At 36.3% G+C, this 18912-nt stretch overlaps 1 protein-coding gene across 4 annotated transcripts in view; it reads left to right on the top strand.

Moving 5' to 3' along the window:
* Nucleotides 1-18912, top strand: part of SOX5 (SRY-box transcription factor 5) — a 1158063-nt gene that overhangs the window by 805539 nt on the left and 333612 nt on the right. For all 4 annotated transcript variants that reach the window (XM_040235353.1, XM_040235352.1, XM_040235351.1 and 1 more), the window contains one exon: nucleotides 9786-9996. In XM_040235353.1, coding sequence (XP_040091287.1) covers nucleotides 9786-9996 — 211 coding nt within the window. The remainder of the gene's footprint in view (nucleotides 1-9785; nucleotides 9997-18912) is intronic.

The raw sequence follows: 18912 nt of genomic DNA, 5'->3' as shown, positions 1-18912 counted from the left end.
ACCAAAAACTTTACAAATACTTTTATACAATAATGATTTATTTTTTTCTATTACTAAGTGAAATTTGGCATCTTCTAATTTGATAGAATAAATTACAGGTAGAGAAAATTAGCTTCAAAATATTTGTAGTAACATTTTTAATATAATTTTTAAATTTAAGGAATAATTAAATAATATAGATTTTAAAAATTGAGATATAATTGACTGGTAGCACATTAGTTTCAGATATACAACATAATGATTTGCTATGTGTATTTATTAGAAAATGATCACCGTAGTAAGGTCTACTCTCTTAGCCATTTTCAAGTATTGTTGTTCAGTCACTAAGTCATCTCCCCCTCTTTGTGACCCCATGAGCTGCAGTACAGCAGGCTTTCCTGTCCTTAGTTATCTCCCAGAGTTTGCTCAAACTCACGACCATTGAGTCAGTGATGCCATCCAACCATCTCATCCTGTATTGCCCCCTTCTCTTTTTGCCATATTCTTTCCCTGCATCAGGGTCTTTTCCAGTGAGTCAGTACTGAGCATCAGGTGGCCAAAGTTGTGGAGCTTCACCATCATCCTCCCAGTGAATATTCAGCACTGATTTCCTTTAGGATGGACTGGTTGGATCTCCTTGCAGTCCAAGGGACTCTCAAGAGTCTTCTCCAGCACCACAGTTCAAATGCGTCAGTTCATTGGTGTTTAGGTTTCTTTATGGTCCAACTCTCACACCCATGACTACTGGAAAAACCATAGCTTTGACTATACAGACCTTTGTCAGAAAAATGATGTCTCTGCTTTTTAATATGCTGTCTAGGTTGATCATAGCTTTTCTTCCAAGGAGTAAGCGTCTTTTAATTTCATGGCTGCAGTCACCATCTGCAGTGATTTTGGAGCCCAAGAAAATAAAGTCTGTCACTGTTTACATTGTTTCCCCATCTATTTGCCATGAAGTGATGGGACAGGATGCCATGATCTTCATTTTCTAAATGTTGAGTTTTAAGCCAGTCTTTTCACTCTCCTCTTTCACTTTTATCAAGAGGCTCTTTAGTTCATCTTTGTTTTCTGCTATCAGGATGGTGTCATCTGTGTATCTGAGGTTATTGATATTTCTCCCAGCAATCTTGATTCCAGCTTGTGTTTCATCCAGCCCAGCATTTCACACAGTGTTCTTTCTGCAATTAAAGTGTTATCATCTGCATATCTGAGGTTGTTAATATTTCTCAAGGCAATCTTAAATCCAGCTTGTGAGTCTTCCAGGCTGGCATTTTGAATGATGTAGTCTATATATGTTAAATAAGTAACGTGTCAATATACAGCCTTGACATACTCCTTTCTCAATTTTGGACTAGTCTATTGTTCCAAGTCCAGTTCTAACTCTTTGTTCTTGACCTGCACACAGGTTTATCAGGAGGCAGGTCAGGTCGTCTGGTATTCCTACCTCTAATAAATTTTCACAGTTTGTTGCAATCCATAGTCAGAGCTTTCGTATAGTCAATGAAGCAAAAGTAAATATTTTTCTGGAATTCCCTTGCTTTTTTCTGTGATCCAACGAATGCTGGCAATTTGATCTCTGGTTCCTTTGCTTTTTCTAAATCCAGCTATACATCTGGAAGTCCTTGGCTATTGTATGGAATATAATATTATTAACCATGCTGCACATTACTTCCCAGTATTTACTTTATAACTGGAATTATGTGCCTTTTGGACACTCTTATCCATTGCAACCAAAAAATATAGTTTTTCAGATATTTTTCAAAGTGTTGTTTTGCTGTTTCCTGGTGATATCTACAAGAATAGTTCATTGCTAGAAGAAGAACATGATTATGTCAAAATTTCTTTAGCACCAAAGAGTTTTCTCTATAGATCTGTAGTTCATTTTATGTTATGTCTATGCAATGCCAAAATTAATGAACTTGTGTTAATGAGAATCTAATCAAAGTTAGTCCAAATCTTCTGTACTGTTTATTCTAAGTTCAAAACTTCATTGAATTAGAAGGAAAGGTAGAGGTAACCACACGTTTCATAAAGATAGATAAAGAAGCATAAACTACTGAGCATCATTATTTTGATTAGCCATTTAGAGCTCAAATTTATGTGTTTGCTTTATATAACTTTAAATCTTCAGGTTTAGTTTTTTTGGAGTATGACATAAACCTTAGATTTTGGTGGATAGAGCTTTATAACCCTGTAAATAGTTGGATTAACTCATTTCAAGATGTGTACATCAGTTCTTTAAGAGTTGAATGTATTGGGTAAAAGCTTCTCTTCATAATTATTAAGAAGTGTATCTCGTGCAACCATATCATTGATAGATATAGACATAATTAAAAGCTTGTGGCCTTTTTCTTTTTTTGCTTGTGTGTTTTAAGAGTGGGGTAGTATTAGCATGGGAGAAGGCAATGGCACCCCACTCCAGTACTCTTGCCTGGAAAATCCCATGGACGGGGGAGCCTGGTAGGCTGCAGTTCATGGTGTCGCGAGCAGTCGGACATGACTGAGCGACTTCACTTTCCCTTTTCACTTTTGTGCATTGGAGAAGGAAATGGCGACCCACTCCAGTGTTCTTGCCTGGAGAATCCCCGGGACGGGGGAGCCTGGTGGGCTGCCGTCTATGGGGTCACACAGAGTCGGACACGACTGAAGTGACTTAGCAGCAGCAGCAGTATTAGCATGGTCATTGAAAATCAGGGCTCTGAAAGCCAAGAAGATCAAGCTGATTACACTTTATATTTTAATAGTCCTATGACCTCAGTCATTTACCTCAGTTTATGTGCCTCAGTTTCTCCAGCTCTGAAGTACAAACGAAAGTTAGAATTGCCATGAAATTAACTGAGTTAATGCATATACATCGTTTTAAACTGTGCTGGGCACAAAGTAAATATTGTGTAAATATTGGCTGTTATTCTTAGTGATTATAATATCATAGACTGACTACTAAATGTAATGTTTTGACAATCCTGTACAGATTTAATTTCAGTTTATAGGGCTAAAAAATAAGTATGATGATGTGTTTCTTGAGGCCAGAGTAAAGAATGAAATATCATTCGGTTAATAAAAGGAAGATACACATCTGTTTGGGCTTCCCTCATGGCTCAGTGGTAGAGAATCCACCTGCCAATGCAAAAGACTTGGGTTCAATGCCTGTGTTATGAAAATCCCCTGGAGAAGGGAAATGGGAACTCATTCCAGTATTCTTGCCTGGGAAATCCCATGAACAGAGGAGCCTGGTCGGCTACAGTCCATGGTGTTGCAAAGAGTTTAGCAACTAAACAACAATGACATATCTGGTTGAGTTGCCTATTACCTTCTTTTTTTTTTTTTTCAAATGGGTTAATTCTTCTTAATCACCAAACTACATAAAGTAAAATTTGAATATTAAGATTGAAATATACTTTTCTTAAAAGGGTGTTCATAGCAAAAGACTATCTATGGAATTAATAAGAATTGATTTTTGAAAAGATATTTTGATGAGAGTATATACATGGATACATTAGGTACTTTGTCTCATGGTTGCAAGGGTAACAGAAAGCAAGATTAAGTAAAGCTTGTTCAAGAATAACAAAGATTCTTAATCTCAATCTAAAAGTTTAGAACACTATTTTATCATTAGAATTTAGAAGTTACACATCACATTTCTGAGAGCTCCTGCAAAATACTGAAGCTTTGTGCACAAAATTTAATTAAATATATATTGCTGGCTTAGACCACTAATGCATTTGTTAGCAGACTCTTTGGATGTTCACTTCCTAGGAAAGTGAAGGGAAATGTGCAGTCATTACTTTAGGCATGGTAAATCCAGTCCCAGGGAAGAAACTGGAAACCATAGCACTTCCTTGACTGAAAACTGTGCCAGTACTCCATACACAGGCCATTCACCATGCAAATGAACAATGGAGCCCCACACTGAAACATCTGTTAACTACATGAAACTGTTAAAGGGATTAACAGTGCCAGAGGCTGAAATGTAATCAGACAGGTGAAATAGCAATAAGATAAATATTCCTACATGAACTAGCAATAATGCTAAATAATTAGTTTATTTTTATATGGCTGTGGTAACTGAGGTTAGAATTCTTATGAAATACGTTAAACTCTTTACAATAAATCCTTCCTCTTTGCAAAGTGTAGAGAATTAGAGACATGCAAAATGGGATATGATTTTATTTTACTTAAGTTTGAAAAATTTTCTCATATTTTAATAGACTTCATTGCATACAGTTGAGTGCCATTCTCTGTACTGATGATTCTGCAGAATGATGTGTGTAGTTTTGAATTATGGAATGTGAAGCTCAGATGCCAAATTCTTGTTTGTAAAGTTTATCATCATATAATGTAAAAGCAGAGTATAAAATATGAATGTTTGAAATGAAGCTAAAATTGGAGTGTTTCTGCTTTTGACCCTGGAAATAAGTGAGAAGAGAGATTGTGGAAAATAAATACAGCAGTTTTGCTATATTCCAATTTGGACGTTAAACTGAGCTGATGTTTATTATGTGTCATTCATAAAACAATTCCTTAGTTTAGTGAATGAATATGTGGTTGCCCTTTTCAAAGGTATCTGTATATGTATGTTTAAGTATTTGTATTTGTGTGTCGTTTTTAAGTAAATAATTACAAAAATGTACCTTCACTTAGCCTGCAGGGTCTTGTAATTATTATACTATGCATATTGATTTCCAAATTCAAGTATATTATAAGCTAAGATTCACCTATCAACGTATTTTTTTAGAATATTTAATTAAGGAATAGTAATTATAAGGGGCATGTTCTGTTTGTAGGAAATGGAAAGCATTTGGGGTTTAGAATCATAATCTTGAAAATTCTTTTAACACACATTTTTTACTTATGCTTCTTCCACATTGCCTCGATGTCACCCAACAAACTGATGTTTGTACCATAGCTAATGTCCTTGTACTCACTAATGCATGCATCCTCAGTTGCTAAGTCGTGTACAAGTCTTTGTGACCCCATGGACTATAGCCAGCCAGGCTCCTCTATCCGCGGGATTCTCCAGGCAAGAATATTGGAGTGGGTTGCCATTTTCTTCTCCAGGGGTTTTTCCCAGCTCAGGGATTGAACCTGCATCTCTTGTATCTCTTGCATTGAGGTGGGTTCTTTACCACTGAGCCATGTGGGAAGCCCATACTCACTAATATCCTTTGACAAAATTATATGAACAGATTATGATTATATTTGTGCTGACATCTCTACTTTTAATATATTGAAAAAACAGAGTATTATTTGGCCTTGGAATACGGAATGAAGCAGGGCAAAGGCTAATAGAGTTTTGCCAAGAGAACACACTGATCATAGCAAACACCCTCTTCCAACAACACAAGAGAAGATTCTACACATGGACATCACCAGATGGTCCACACCAAAATCAGATTGATTATATTCTTTGCAGCCAAAGATGGAGAAGCTCTATAGAGTCAGCAAAAACAAGACCAAGAGCTGACTGTGGCTCAGATCATGAACTCCTTATTGCCAAATTCAGACTTAAATTGAAGAAAATGGGGAAAACCACTAGACCATTCAGGTATGACCTAAATCAAATCCCTTATGATTATACAGTGGAAGTGAGAAATAGATTCAAGGGATTAGATCTGATAGATAGAGTGCCTGATGAACTATGGATTGAGGTTCGTGACATTGTATAGGAGACAGGAATCAAGACCATCCCCATGGAAAAGAAATGCAAAAAAGCACAATGGCTGTCTGGGGAGGGCTTACAAATAGCTGTGATAAGAAGAGAAGTGAAAAGCAAAGGAGAAATGGAAACATAAAAGCATCTGAATGCAGAGTTCCAAAGAACAGCAAGGAGAGATAAAGCCTTCCTCAGCAATCAATGCAAAGAAATAGAGGAAAACAACAGACTGGGAAAGACTAGAGATCTCTTCAAGAAAATTAAAAATACCAAGGGAACATTTCATGCAAAGATAGGCTCAGTAAAGAACAGAAATGGTATGGACCTAACAGAAGCAGAAGATATTAAGAAGAGGTGGCAAGAATACACAGAAGAACTGTACAAAAAAGATTCTCACAACCCAGATAATCACAATGGTGTGATCATTCACCTAGAGCCAGACATCCTGGAATGTGAAGTCAAGTGGGCCTTAGAAAGCATCACTACAAACAAAGCTAGTGGAGGTGATGGAATTCCAGTGGAGCTATTTCAAATCCTGAAAGATGACACTGTAGAAGTGCTGCACTCAATATGCCAACAAATCTGGAAAACTCAGCAGTGGCCACAGGACTGGAAAAGGTCAGTTTTCATTCCAGTCCCAAAGAAAGGCAATGCCAAAGAATGCTCAAACTAACACAATTGCACTCATCTCACATGCTAGTAAAGTAATGCTCAAAATTCTCCAAGCCAGGCTTCAGGAATACGTGAACTGTGAACTTCCAGATGTTCAAGCTGGTTTTAGAAAAGGCAGAGGAACCAGAGATCAAATTGCCAACATCCACTGGATCATGTAAAAACCAAGAGAGTTCCAGAGAAGGATCTATTTTTGCTTTATTGACTATGCCAAAGCCTTTGACTGTGTGGATCACAATAAACTGTGGAAAATTCTGAAAGAGATGGGAATACCAGACCATCTGACCTGCCTTGAGAAACCTATATGCAGGTCAGGAACAACTGTTAGGACTTCATGGAACAACAGACTGTTTTCAAATAGGAAAAGGAGTACGTCAAGGCTGTATATTGTCACCCTGCTTATTCAACTTGTATGCAGAGTACATCATGAGAAACGCTGGGCTGGAAGAAACACAAGCTGGAATCAAGATTGCCAGGAGAAATATCAATAACCTCAGATATGCAGATGACAACACCCTTATGGCAGAAAGTGAAGAGGAACTAAAAAGCCTCTTGATGAAAGTGAAAGAGGATAGTGAAAAATTTGGCTTAAAGCTCAACATTCAGAAAATGAAGATCATGGCATCTGGTCCCATCACTTCACGGGAAATAGATGGGGAACAGTGGAAACAGTGTCAGACTTTATTTTTGGGGGCTCCAAAATCAGTGTAGATGGAGATTGCAGCCATGAAATTAAAAGATAGTTACTCCTTGGAAGGAAAGTTATGACCAAACTAGATAGCATATTCAAAAGCAGAGAGATTACTTTGCCAACAAAGGTCTGTCTAGTCAAGGCTGTGGTTTTTCCAGTGGTCATGTATGGATGTGAAAGTTGAACTGTGAAGAAAGCTGAATGCCGAAGAATTGATGCTTTTGAATTGTGATGTTGGAGAAGACTCTTGAGAGTCCCTTGGACTGCAAGGAGACCCAGCCAGTCCATCCTAAAGGTGATCAGTCCTGGGTGTTCATTGGAAGGAATGATCCTAAAACTGAAACTCCAACACTTTGGCCACCTCATGCAAAGAGTTGACTCTTTGGAAAAGACCCTGATGCTGGGAGGGATTGGAGGCAGGAGGAGAAGGGGACAACAGAGGATGAGATGGCTGGATGGCTCACCGTCTCGATGGATAAGAGTTTGAGTAAATTCCGGGAGATGGTGATGAACAGGGAGGCCAGGCGTGCTGCGATTTATGGGGTCGCAATGTCAAACACAACTGAGCGAATGATCTGAAAGTATTATTGAGTTCTTTCAATATGTTTTAATCTTGTCAAAAATATTATCATTCATTTTTAAAGATTAAACATGAAATCCATATGATTTGTCATTTTTCTGAGGTCCACTGATCGTTACTAACATGATTTAAAATAAAGGACAAGCATGTAAACATGGGTATAAGCTCTTTTCCTGAAAATTAAATATAGTCACAATCTCATATATTTTAATGGAAAATTTTAATGGTGTAGAATTAGAAAATAAATCTAGAGAGAGATTAATATACTCAAAGATGTTAGGATGTGACTTATTTTTATGAAAAGCTCTCTTTTAAGGGAAGTCGAAAGATTATGGGCTTCCCTGATAGCTCAGCTGGTAAAGAATCTGCCTGCAATACTGGAGATGATGGTTCACTTCCTGTGTCAGGATGATCTCCTGCAGAAGGGATGGGCTACCCACTCCAGTATTCTTGGGCTTTCCTGGTGGCTGGATGTTAAAGAATCCACCTGCAATGTGGGAGACCTGGGTTCGATTCCTGGGTTGGAAATATCCCTTGGAGGAGGGCGTGGCAACCCACTCCAGTGGGTTCTTGCCTGGAGAGTTCCCATAGACAGAGGAACCTGGCAGTCTACAGTCCATGGGGTCACAAAGAGTTGGACTCGACTTGAGCGACAACACAAAAGATTATGAAAGTAAGAGATTATACAAAGAAAACCTTTAAGAAAATAATTTTTTTTTGTCATTTCAGTATTATTTCTCTTGAAAATGTTTGAAAAAATTAATATAATGCTGCTTATATAAAATATAAGGGCTTCCATGGGGGCTTGGTCGTAAAGAATCTGCCTCCCAACGCAGGAGATGCAGATTTGATCCCTGGGTCCCAAAGATCCCCTGGAGAGGGAAATGGCAAGCCTCTCCAGTGTTTTTGCCTGGGAAATCACATGGACAGAGGAGCCTGGCTGACTAGAGTCCACAGAGTCACAAAAGACTCAGACACAACTTAGTGACTAGACAACAATGTATGAAATATGCGACCCCCCCACCCCGCCCCGAGTTACATAGATTGCCAAAGTTCTACTAGAAATTATGGGGGAGAGAATGTCTAAAGGAACACCAAATTATGTTTACCTTTTAGAATTCTTGAATAGATTCTTTTCACACATATAACACAATCATGAAGAGGCAAAGTCTGCAAGAAACTTTATTTTGTAGAGCAGATGAGGCTTAATGTGCAGAATAGCAAAGAGTATCATCAGAACCAGTGCTTTAGGTAAGGCATGGAATTGGAAAGATCTTCTGCAGAAGCAGAAATGAAATTGCAGTATTCCACTCTGATGTCAGAATCTCCTGTGTGTCTGATGCCTTCTTAAAAGCATGAGAGGGAGGTGGAGAACCAAATGAGGACCCTGCTTTATTTAGGAGTACCATTAAGAAGAGGTGACTGCTTACAATTAAAAAGAAAGCTGATATATGGAATGTTATTTGTTTAAACATTATAATATCATGAGAAGGTTTATTACAGGTGACCACCACATTGGATGTTCATAGGAAAAGCTAAGACTTTCAAACAAAAGCTATATATATATATATATGTATATATATATATGAAATCAATATAGGCTTTGTGGAAGGCTTCATTGCTATTTTAACTCATTCTTGGGGAGAGAATCTTCTTATTTTTCCCTCTCCTATGAATCGATCTTTGGCTCACTCTAGTGTGAGGCTGTAATGTTGATGTATTCTTTTCTGAAATTTCTTTACTCCTTTTGCTCCTGCACAGTGGCGTTTCACTGTTTAATGTTGCAACTGAATAAGCCATGGTGAAAGTTGCTCAGTCATGTCCAACTCTTTGCAACTATGTGGTCCATGGAATTCTCCAGGCCAGAATACTGGAGTGGGTAGCCTTTCTCTCTTCCAGGGGATCTTTACAACCCAGGAATTGAACCCAGGTCTCCCACATTGCAGGTGGATTCTTTAACAGCTGAGTCACAAGGAAACCCAAGAATACTGGAGTGGGTAGTCTATCCCTTCTCCAGAGGATCTTCCCAACCCAGGAATTGAACTGGGGTCTCCTGCATTGCAGGAGAATTTTTTTTACCAACTGAGCTATCAGAGAAGTCCTGAATAAGCCGTGTAACCAATTAAAATTCAAAAGCTTATTGAATTTTAAGCAAATGTATACATGTATATATATATATTTTTTTTTTCTTTCTTTGATTTCTCTTTCAGGAAGTTGATGGCAATAAAGTTATGTCTTCATTTGCCCCACACAACTCATCTACCTCACCTCAGAAGGCAGAAGAAGGTGGGAGACAGAGTGGCGAGTCCTTGTCTAGTACAACCCTGGGAACTCCTGAAAGGCGCAAAGGCAGCTTAGCTGATGTTGTTGACACCTTGAAACAGAGGAAAATGGAAGAGCTCATCAAAAATGAGCCAGAAGGTAAAGGATTGCAGCCAAAACAGATTTGTTGCCAATCTCCTAATCTTAATGGTTTGATTTTAATTTCCAGTTCCCTTCTCTGACATGCACTCAGTGTTAGGTTGGAAGAGTGAGAAATGTAATGCTATGAAGATGAATATTCTTTTTTTAGAAATGTAAGTGCGTTTACCCCAATTTTATAAATCATTAATTCTTGTGTGATGTCTTCCTTTTTTTCACACATGAGTAAGTTATGGTTGAGTGCAACTTAAAAATTCAGGAATAGAATGTGGCAGCAGAGCCCAGGATAGTCACCGCCTACCTGCCAGATATCTGCAATCTAGTTTGTTCATTTCTAATCTGCCCCCTGCCCAATCTGCCCTGCCCACCGCCCCACCCCCACTCCACCACCCCTGCCCAAGGGCATTTTACAACTTTGTTACATTTTATATCCTTTATACATTAATACCTCTTAGGCTACATAGACAGGTCTATTTTTTTTGTATAATCCAAAACTGATTTGCTTGAATGTAGCGTGTATTTGAAAAGTAATGATTCTCTAACTGTCTTAACTGTGTTGACGTTTCCATTTTTTAACTTCCAAGATGCCTTTCTTTTAAGATTTAATGCACTAAATCTCTTGAATAGTTACAGATAGTATCCTGCAGGTTGATATGCTCATGGAGTAACCTTGAAATTAAAGCAAACAAACTGATAAAGCAATTGATGCTTAACTGACAGCCATCTTTTATGCTGCAGATATTCACTAACTTCTGTTTAAATCTGTGTCCATCCTAAGCATGGATGCCATGTTGCACACAAGAACATGCCTCCTATGTCAGAGTCAGATGGAAAATTAAAACAAACAAACATAAAACAGTGATATAAAAAGCCATACTTCACACCAAAAATATACTGCATTTATACTATTTAACACTGAGTTGGGCTCATTTCTAGTCTGTTGTTAGGACACTGGTAAATTATATCTGGCACAAAATGTATGTTAACCAGTATTGGGAGTCATGTGGTAATTAAATATTTCTGGGTTTCTACCAGATGCATAGCTGGTACATGGATTTTAGTTAAAATTTATGTAATTCACATGATCTTACAGTTGGAAGGAATTTTAGAGATAATCTAGTCAGCCAAAGACTTTTTGGCTCTAATCTGCATGGAGATAAAAATGGGGCTTTGAGGAAGACCTAGACAACCTTTTTTCTTTTAATGTGCTGAAGTTTTTTCTGATATTGAAAATAATATTTTCTTACTATAAAATTGTTTTACAAAACAATAAAATTAAAAGGAAGAAAATAAAAATGACCCCAAATAATTGCTTTCTGATATAACATCTTTATGATGTTTTTGTCTTTATTTTTATATATGATGTTCATTTTGCATGATTAACTTTCTGCATTCAAAATTATTTCTCATCTTCTATGTTAAGATACAGTGTGATTAACTGAATCCAGAGTTCATTCAAATTTCTTTAATTGTCACTGTGTGGTTTTCTGTTCTAGGATGTTACCAAATAAACATTTAGCTGTTTAGTTGTTAAGTCTCCTTGGGGTCCTTTTAGCTGCAACAGTTTCTCAGCCTGTTCTTGTTTGTGATGACCTTGAAAATTTTGAAGGAATGCTATGCAAATAGATTGTAGAATGCCCCTCTGTTAGAATTTCTCTGGTGATTTTCTCTTAATGAAACTGGGATTGTGGGTTTGGGTTGAAAGACCACAGAAACCAAGTACTGTTTGTGTCACATCACAAGAGTACATCCCTACTATGTGACTTATAAATGTTGGTGTTGACCTTGATCACCTGGCTGATGTAGGGTTTGTCAGGTTTCTCCTCTGTAAAATCTCCCCACTCCCTTTCTGTACCATACTCTTTAAAAGGAAGACGCTGTGTACAATCCGTATTTACAAAGTGGGGAGCCTTGATCCCCATCCTTTACGATGGATCATCTAGAAATTTATTTGGAATTATTCTTTATGGGCAATTTATCTCTTATCTGCCATTTATTACTTTATTCAGTATCTTATATCAGTATCGTGGATGTTTATTTTATGCTTTGAGTTATAATGCAAAATTTTGTTAGGTTATTCCAGTTTTGTTCATTGCAGCGGGGGAGGGGGGCGGGGTGGTTCTTTCATGTCACTTTGACATACCATTGTGAGTTCGCCTGTGAGTTTGCCTTTTTTTTTGAGCATTTTTTACTTTTTGGCACTGTAAGATTGTGCAGATTCAGCTTGTATATTTCCTATTTATCTTGAAAGCCCTAAGAAGCCCTGGTTTTTTTCTCTAAGAAGCCCTGGTTCCTTTTACTGGAGAATGTTGTTAGAAAGCAGGATCTGGATATGAAGTGTGCTCTTTGCTACTCAAGTGTCATTTCTTCTAGGGCCTTGGCCTCAGTGTTTCATGTGAGCTTCCTTCCAAGTGGGTGTACAGACTCTCAATTTCAAAGTATATGGCAGACTGAAGCCAAATGAATAATTCCTAAGAGGAAATAGGGCAAGAGACCATGCTTCCCAGTTTGCTTAGCAGGATACATTCAGAGGTATTGGGAATGAGGAGAAAATTATAGATAACACAGTCAAAGGAACAGAGATAGAGCATCCAAGGCAGAAAGAGTTAACACGAGGAAATATCATTATTGCATGTGGACATGAGAGTGTTTTCATTACTGTATTTTCTACAGCTTTTCTTTTTTTTTTACTTTTCTCCCTAAAATATATTGAAAGCTTAGCTCAAGACTGACCTGTTATTGAGTAATATGAAGACATGAGAAAATACAGAGATAGTCTTTATGGAAGAATGGAATATAACTTGAACATGCCAAGCATCTAAAAGCCTGAGTTCCAGAAAGATAGTGTTTGTATAAATACAAAACCACTAAGATGGTTTCATGTTTATGTACACAAGATCCCTAGACATGCTTAGAGTATGCAGAAATGTAAATAGACTTACTTGTATTTATTTACTTACTTACAATGGGCATATAATTGATTTACAATGTGGTAGTTTCTGGTGTACAGCAAATTGATTCAGTTGTACATATTTATATGTATATATTCCTTCCATATTCTTTTCCATTATGACCTATCACAGGATAGGTCTCACAGTAAGACTTTGTTGTTATCTGTTTTATATATAGTAGTTTGTATCTGCTAATCCCAAACATCTAATTACCCCTCCCCTCCTTTCTCCATTGATAAATTTGTTTTCTATATCTGTGAGTCTGTTTCTCTTTTGTAAATAAGTTTGTATCATATTTTATATTTCACATATAAGTGACATTATATAGTGTTTGTTGTTCTCTTTCTGACTGACTTCTCTTAGTGTGATAATCTCTAGGTCCGTACATGTTGTTGCAAATGGCATTATTTCATTCTTGCTTATAGCTGAGTAATATTACATTATATTATATAATATTGTAATATAATATTGTAATATAATGTAATATAAATATATAAATATATAATATTATATATAAATATATATAAATATTATATTTATATATACACACACCCCATCTTCTTTATCCATTCTTTAAATGTCTGTTAGTGTACATTTAGGTTGCCTCCATCTCTCAGCTATCTTAAATAGTGATGCTGTAAATATTGGGGTGCATGTATTATTTTTTAATTAGTTTTCTCCTGATATTTGCTTAGGAATGGGGTTGCTGAATCATATGCCAACTCTGTTTTTAGTTTTTTGAGGAACTTCCAGACTGTTTTCTCTAGTGGCTAAACCAATTTACATACCCACCAGTAGTACAGGAGGATTCTTTTTTCTCCACGCCCTCTCTAGAATTAGTTATTTGTAGACTTCGTACTGATGGCCATTCTGATGGGTGTGAAGTGGGACCTCATTGTAGTTTTGATTTGCATTTATCTAATAATTAGTGATATTGAGCTGCTTTTCATGTGCCTGTTGGGAATCTGTATCTTTGGAGAAATTAGATTCACTTTTATTGATAACTAAATTTGCTCTTGCATGAATGGTTAAACTCTAACTGTTAGGAGATACAGCAAGGAGAAATTTATGGATGTATTATGTAAAGTGGTCATCTTAATCACCAAGAAAAAATGACAGGGCAGAAATTTGTATCATAGAAAAGGAATATAATGTTACAGGAAATTTCTTTCTTTTTTTTTTAACTGCAAAGAAACAAAAATGGAGAAACATATCTACGGAGATGTATAATAGACTTTACAGCAAGTAGAAAGTTATATTCTAAATACTCTGATTCTAACAGTTTCTATTTTTAAATAGGGAACTGATGATTGAGTGTGTCATAGGGTGACTGTTGGGGTCATTATTCAAACTGGTTAAAAACTCCATTAATTAAAGGGTATATTTAAACAAGAGAATGGACACCAGAACCTGACATCATCCAAGGATCTGGACAGCGACACCGCACACAGTGTCTACACTTTGTGGTAGAAACTACAAACGATCTCTAGTTCTGGGATGCAAGAAGAGGAATAACATATACAGGAAAGCATTTAATGACAAACCACAGAACACTGTTACAGTTCTGTGATTAGTGCAGTAATATGGGGATGAGGAGAGTGGAGAGCAGGTGAATGGAACTACTTTACAAATATCTGCCACGGAAAAATCTTTTCTTCCCTCGAGCTATTTTTTTCCCATTATTTTTCAAAGGCCATTAAAATGAACAGCAGGTTGTGATGAAAATTTCATTAAGCCCCAGCTAAATCATTATGAGGGGGCCATATTCATGCCTTTGCTTCCTCTCATTGAGGGGAGAATGCAGATTTCAATAGAAAGTCTGTTTTATTTCCAACCTTATCCCTGCCAACAGCCAACTAGCAGAAATTCAGAAGTTACAAGAGAATGGTGTATCATGCAAAAGGAGACTGCCGAGGTAAAATGATTAGAAAGAAACTTCTATTTGCCTATGAGTTGAATAAAAAATGGCTCTATTATCCTAGATAGCTTATCTTTTCAAGCAATTAGTTAAAATATTTTAAATGATATAAACAGGTGAAGATATACTGATATATTTGTGTTTATATCTTTTTCTTTCATCAGAATTTTTGCTTGTCTTTACTTGAAAAGTTCTGGTGCTAAAGAGTCTCATTTATACAGTGAGACTTCAACTGATGTGGACCTGCCAAAATTCATCATAAATTTTCAGTTCAAAATGTCTGATCTATGTAATATATATTATGTAATATAATATATTGGTATTTTGTATTTGGTAGCAGCTATGCTTTATCAGTTGGTTTTTTAACTATCAGACTAAGGGGTTAAGAGTGACAGTGAACTGTTAATATCATATTATGTGATACATCATTCTTATATCTAGGCATTGAGTAAATGATATGTATTCGGGGGAAAATGGTTGTATTAAGTTCATATCTTTATATGAAATGGGTTTCCTGGTGATTTGCATGGTAAAGAATCTGCCTGCTCTGCAAGAGACCCAGGTTCAGTCCCTGGGTTGGGAAGCTCCCCTGGAGATGGGAATGGCCACCCACTCCAGTATTCTTGCCTGGAGAAATCCATGGTCAGAAGAGCCTGGTGGGCTAGAGTCCATGGGGTCACAAAGAAATCAGACACGACTGAGTGATTTTTCACGTATATGAAATACTTTATTCAGTCTTTACATAAACCTCATAACCAGGGCTACTATGAGAATCTATTTCCATTTCTGGAAATGCCATACATATAATTGAAATATTCTGACTCTTCTTATTTACATTTTCAGATGAGGAAACTAGTGATTAAATATGTCACAGGGTGACTATCAGGGTCATCATTCAAATTAAAGTCAACCTTAAATTAAAATTAATTCCCTAAATCATTGCTTTTACTGTTTTTTTTCTAATTAGGAATTTTGCCAGTAATAATGTTACACTTTAGCATTTGTGTCCTTAGAACAATTGAATGAAAAATAGTATTCAGTAATTTTCAGCTAAAGTGATTTCTGATTCCTTGATGATGATCAAATTTCCTAAAAGTTTCAATTGAAAATAGCTCAGTTTAAACTGTTTGATTTTAAAATGTTATAGAAAAAAATGCCTTGGAAGATAATCTTAAGAAAAACCTGTTTTAGAAAAATGTCTGGGAGCAAATTAGTTTGGCATGTTAGAATTTCAGAATTAGAATGAAATGAAGACATATTTTAGCCCTCTCCGAGAGAGAGATCTGAGGTAGAGATGTACTTGAAATCATACAGCAAGTTAGTGTTAAAGCCAGAATAAGAACCCAGTACACATCCCACAGGTCCAAGTGCCTTTTTTTCCAGTTCACTTATATCATACATTCTTAACTCTCTTTGTCTTTATTTATTTATTTTTTAGAAATAATGTCATCACTTCATCTTTGTTTTAAAGAACATATCACTGATAATTAAATTTGAACAAATCTAAGACAACCAGGTATCTTAATTCAGCTAATAAAACCAAGGTAGATGGGTATACGAATATTTGGGTATTTGTATACCCATCTACCTGTGTTCTCAAGGTTCAGGTAGCTATGAGTGATCTATAAATATGTATCAGCATAAATTTATGGGTCAGATCCAGAATTTAATTTTCATTCAGACTTTAGACTCATTAACAGTACAGGTCAAAATAATTTTTACCTTGACATGAACTTTATATATCTCATTTAAAATATAATACTTTTAGATATAATATTATAACAGGCTTCATATTTTTACTTTTCTATATTAATGTCTATGTTACCTCCTATGTCTTTTGGGAATGGCTTTTTCGGCTTATTTACATGTCTTCCTGTTTGAAATACAACAAAAATCTTTTCTTAATTCCTATTCCCTTTATCTATAATTCTGTGTAATTCTTTTCCTCATTTCTCCAAGTCCAAGTTGCTAGAAAGAGTTATTTACATTCATTACAGTAACTTTAAAATCCATTTTAAGAACTGTAACATGCTTCCCTCCATTTTTACAGTAATACAACTATATTTTGACTATTTATTTGTCAGATTTCTGCCCTGATATTAAACTCTGTAAGAGTGAGTATAGTGCACATTAAATATTTAAAATATTTGTTGAAAGGACATTTATACTACTTCAATATTGCCCCATTGCTGTCTTGGGAAAAGTAAAGAAAGACCTTAATAAATATACACCTCATTTAATCCTCAAAAACTCTGAAGCTGGTATCATTTCTTACCTTAATAATGAAAGATCAAGACCTAATCACTTGATCATATTCTTGTAAGAAGGAGGAACTAGAATTAGAATGAGCCTCTTTTCCTTTGCCAAACTACTTGGTATTGAACATAAGACCATATATAATCTGACTCCACCCTTTTATCTCCTTAACCTTACTTCTTGCCGCTCTCTAAGGTACATGTTATCATATTGTCTTATTAAAGAAATTGCCTGCAGTTCTCTCAGCATTCTCCTATTTTAATACTACTCTGCCTCTTCATATGCTGTTTCCCTGCCTAAAATATTCCATCTTAGGTACCTAATGAATATATATTCACCTTTTAGACTTACCACCTTCTCTAAACACCTTTGTTAGAATTTGGCTTAGTCTACTCCGCTAACACTAATTCATCTCTGTTAGTTCTGAGCACACTACCATCATTATTTATTTACCTTCTATCTTCTATGAATGTTGAGATGAAGAGTTCTTGGTTTGATTATCTGTGTCTCTCTACCTCCTAATAATGAACTTGGTACATATAGGTGATTGTGTTTCCTGTGAATGACATAAACACACTAATTGGTATTTTATAGCCAACTTTCCCTAAAAATTGAATGGATTTCATTTACTGTCGTCTTTCTTCATGTCCGACTCAGTTAACCTCCGTGTTTATCACATATATTTGTCCTCTCCATTCTTCCTGTCATTATTGAATCTTTGAGATCATTATTTTCACTTCTTTCTGTGATTTACAGCTTATTGTCCCAGATAATGAAACTAGATATTATAAGATCCAGGATACAAACTAAAATATACACCTAACAAAAACTTTATATGCTTTATAGTCTCAATAATCTTCTAAATAACTATAATGTTGCTGATCCCCTGGAGAAGGGCATGGTTACCCACTTCAGTATTCTTGCCTAGAGAATTCCATGGACAGAGGAGCCTGGTAGGCTATAGTCCATGGAGTTGCAAAGAGTTGGACACAACTGAGTATGTCACAAACAGTTGGATACACTTCCCCTTTTCACTTCTTTTCAATATTGCTAATATATTGGCATTATCTATGAATCTGTGGCCCCAGATTATAATTTCCCGCATTGCTATAGGCAAAGTCAAAAGTGAGTTGAATTGATCTATGTATAATTTTGCAGAGTTCAAAGCTGCGAATGCTTAAATGTTTCTTTAATAATGTTCCATCGTAATAGAGACCAGCACTCCTTTCTAGGGTAGAGCTGGATTGCAGAAAGTTACTACTTCTTATGTTGGGTTCAAAATGCGAGCAGTTTACAGTTGAATATTGTCACTCCAACACCCCAATCCTGCCCCAACATGGTTCGTCTCAGGAGGCCTGAAGTCAAAGAAAAGTTAATTAATTCAACACCTTCCCTTTCCCCTTCAGTCTTTCAAGGACTCTAACATATAATATTCTCTCAAGGGTAGAGTTTCCAAACTCAGGATTCACAAGTTCCTTCAGAGGGCTATAAATCCTGGAAATTGTACCCCAATGGTGAAAATATGTGTTGCTTCATTTTTGAGGCCTAGTTCAGAGTTCTTATCTGACTTTCAAATTAGTTCATGATGAAAGAGGAACTACACTGTGAGTCAGTGTTGGTTCTGCCACTGATTGCTATGTGTAAGACGTAACTTAACACAGTTTAGTCTCTGATCAGTTTTGAAGCAATCACCTACAAGTATTTAGCAGTATTTCAGAATGTCATTGTATCGATTTGGCCACATTTGGGGGAATGCAGGTTTTAATTTTAAATAAGGATTTCTTTGCATGA

The sequence above is a fragment of the Oryx dammah genome, unplaced genomic scaffold, assembly GCF_014754425.2.
Source record: "Oryx dammah isolate SB20612 unplaced genomic scaffold, SCBI_Odam_1.1 HiC_scaffold_29, whole genome shotgun sequence".
In the NCBI taxonomy this organism is placed as follows: Eukaryota; Metazoa; Chordata; class Mammalia; order Artiodactyla; family Bovidae; genus Oryx; species Oryx dammah.
The sequence above is the reverse complement of the archived record's forward strand: the minus strand, read 5'-3'. Positions and strand labels throughout refer to the sequence as shown.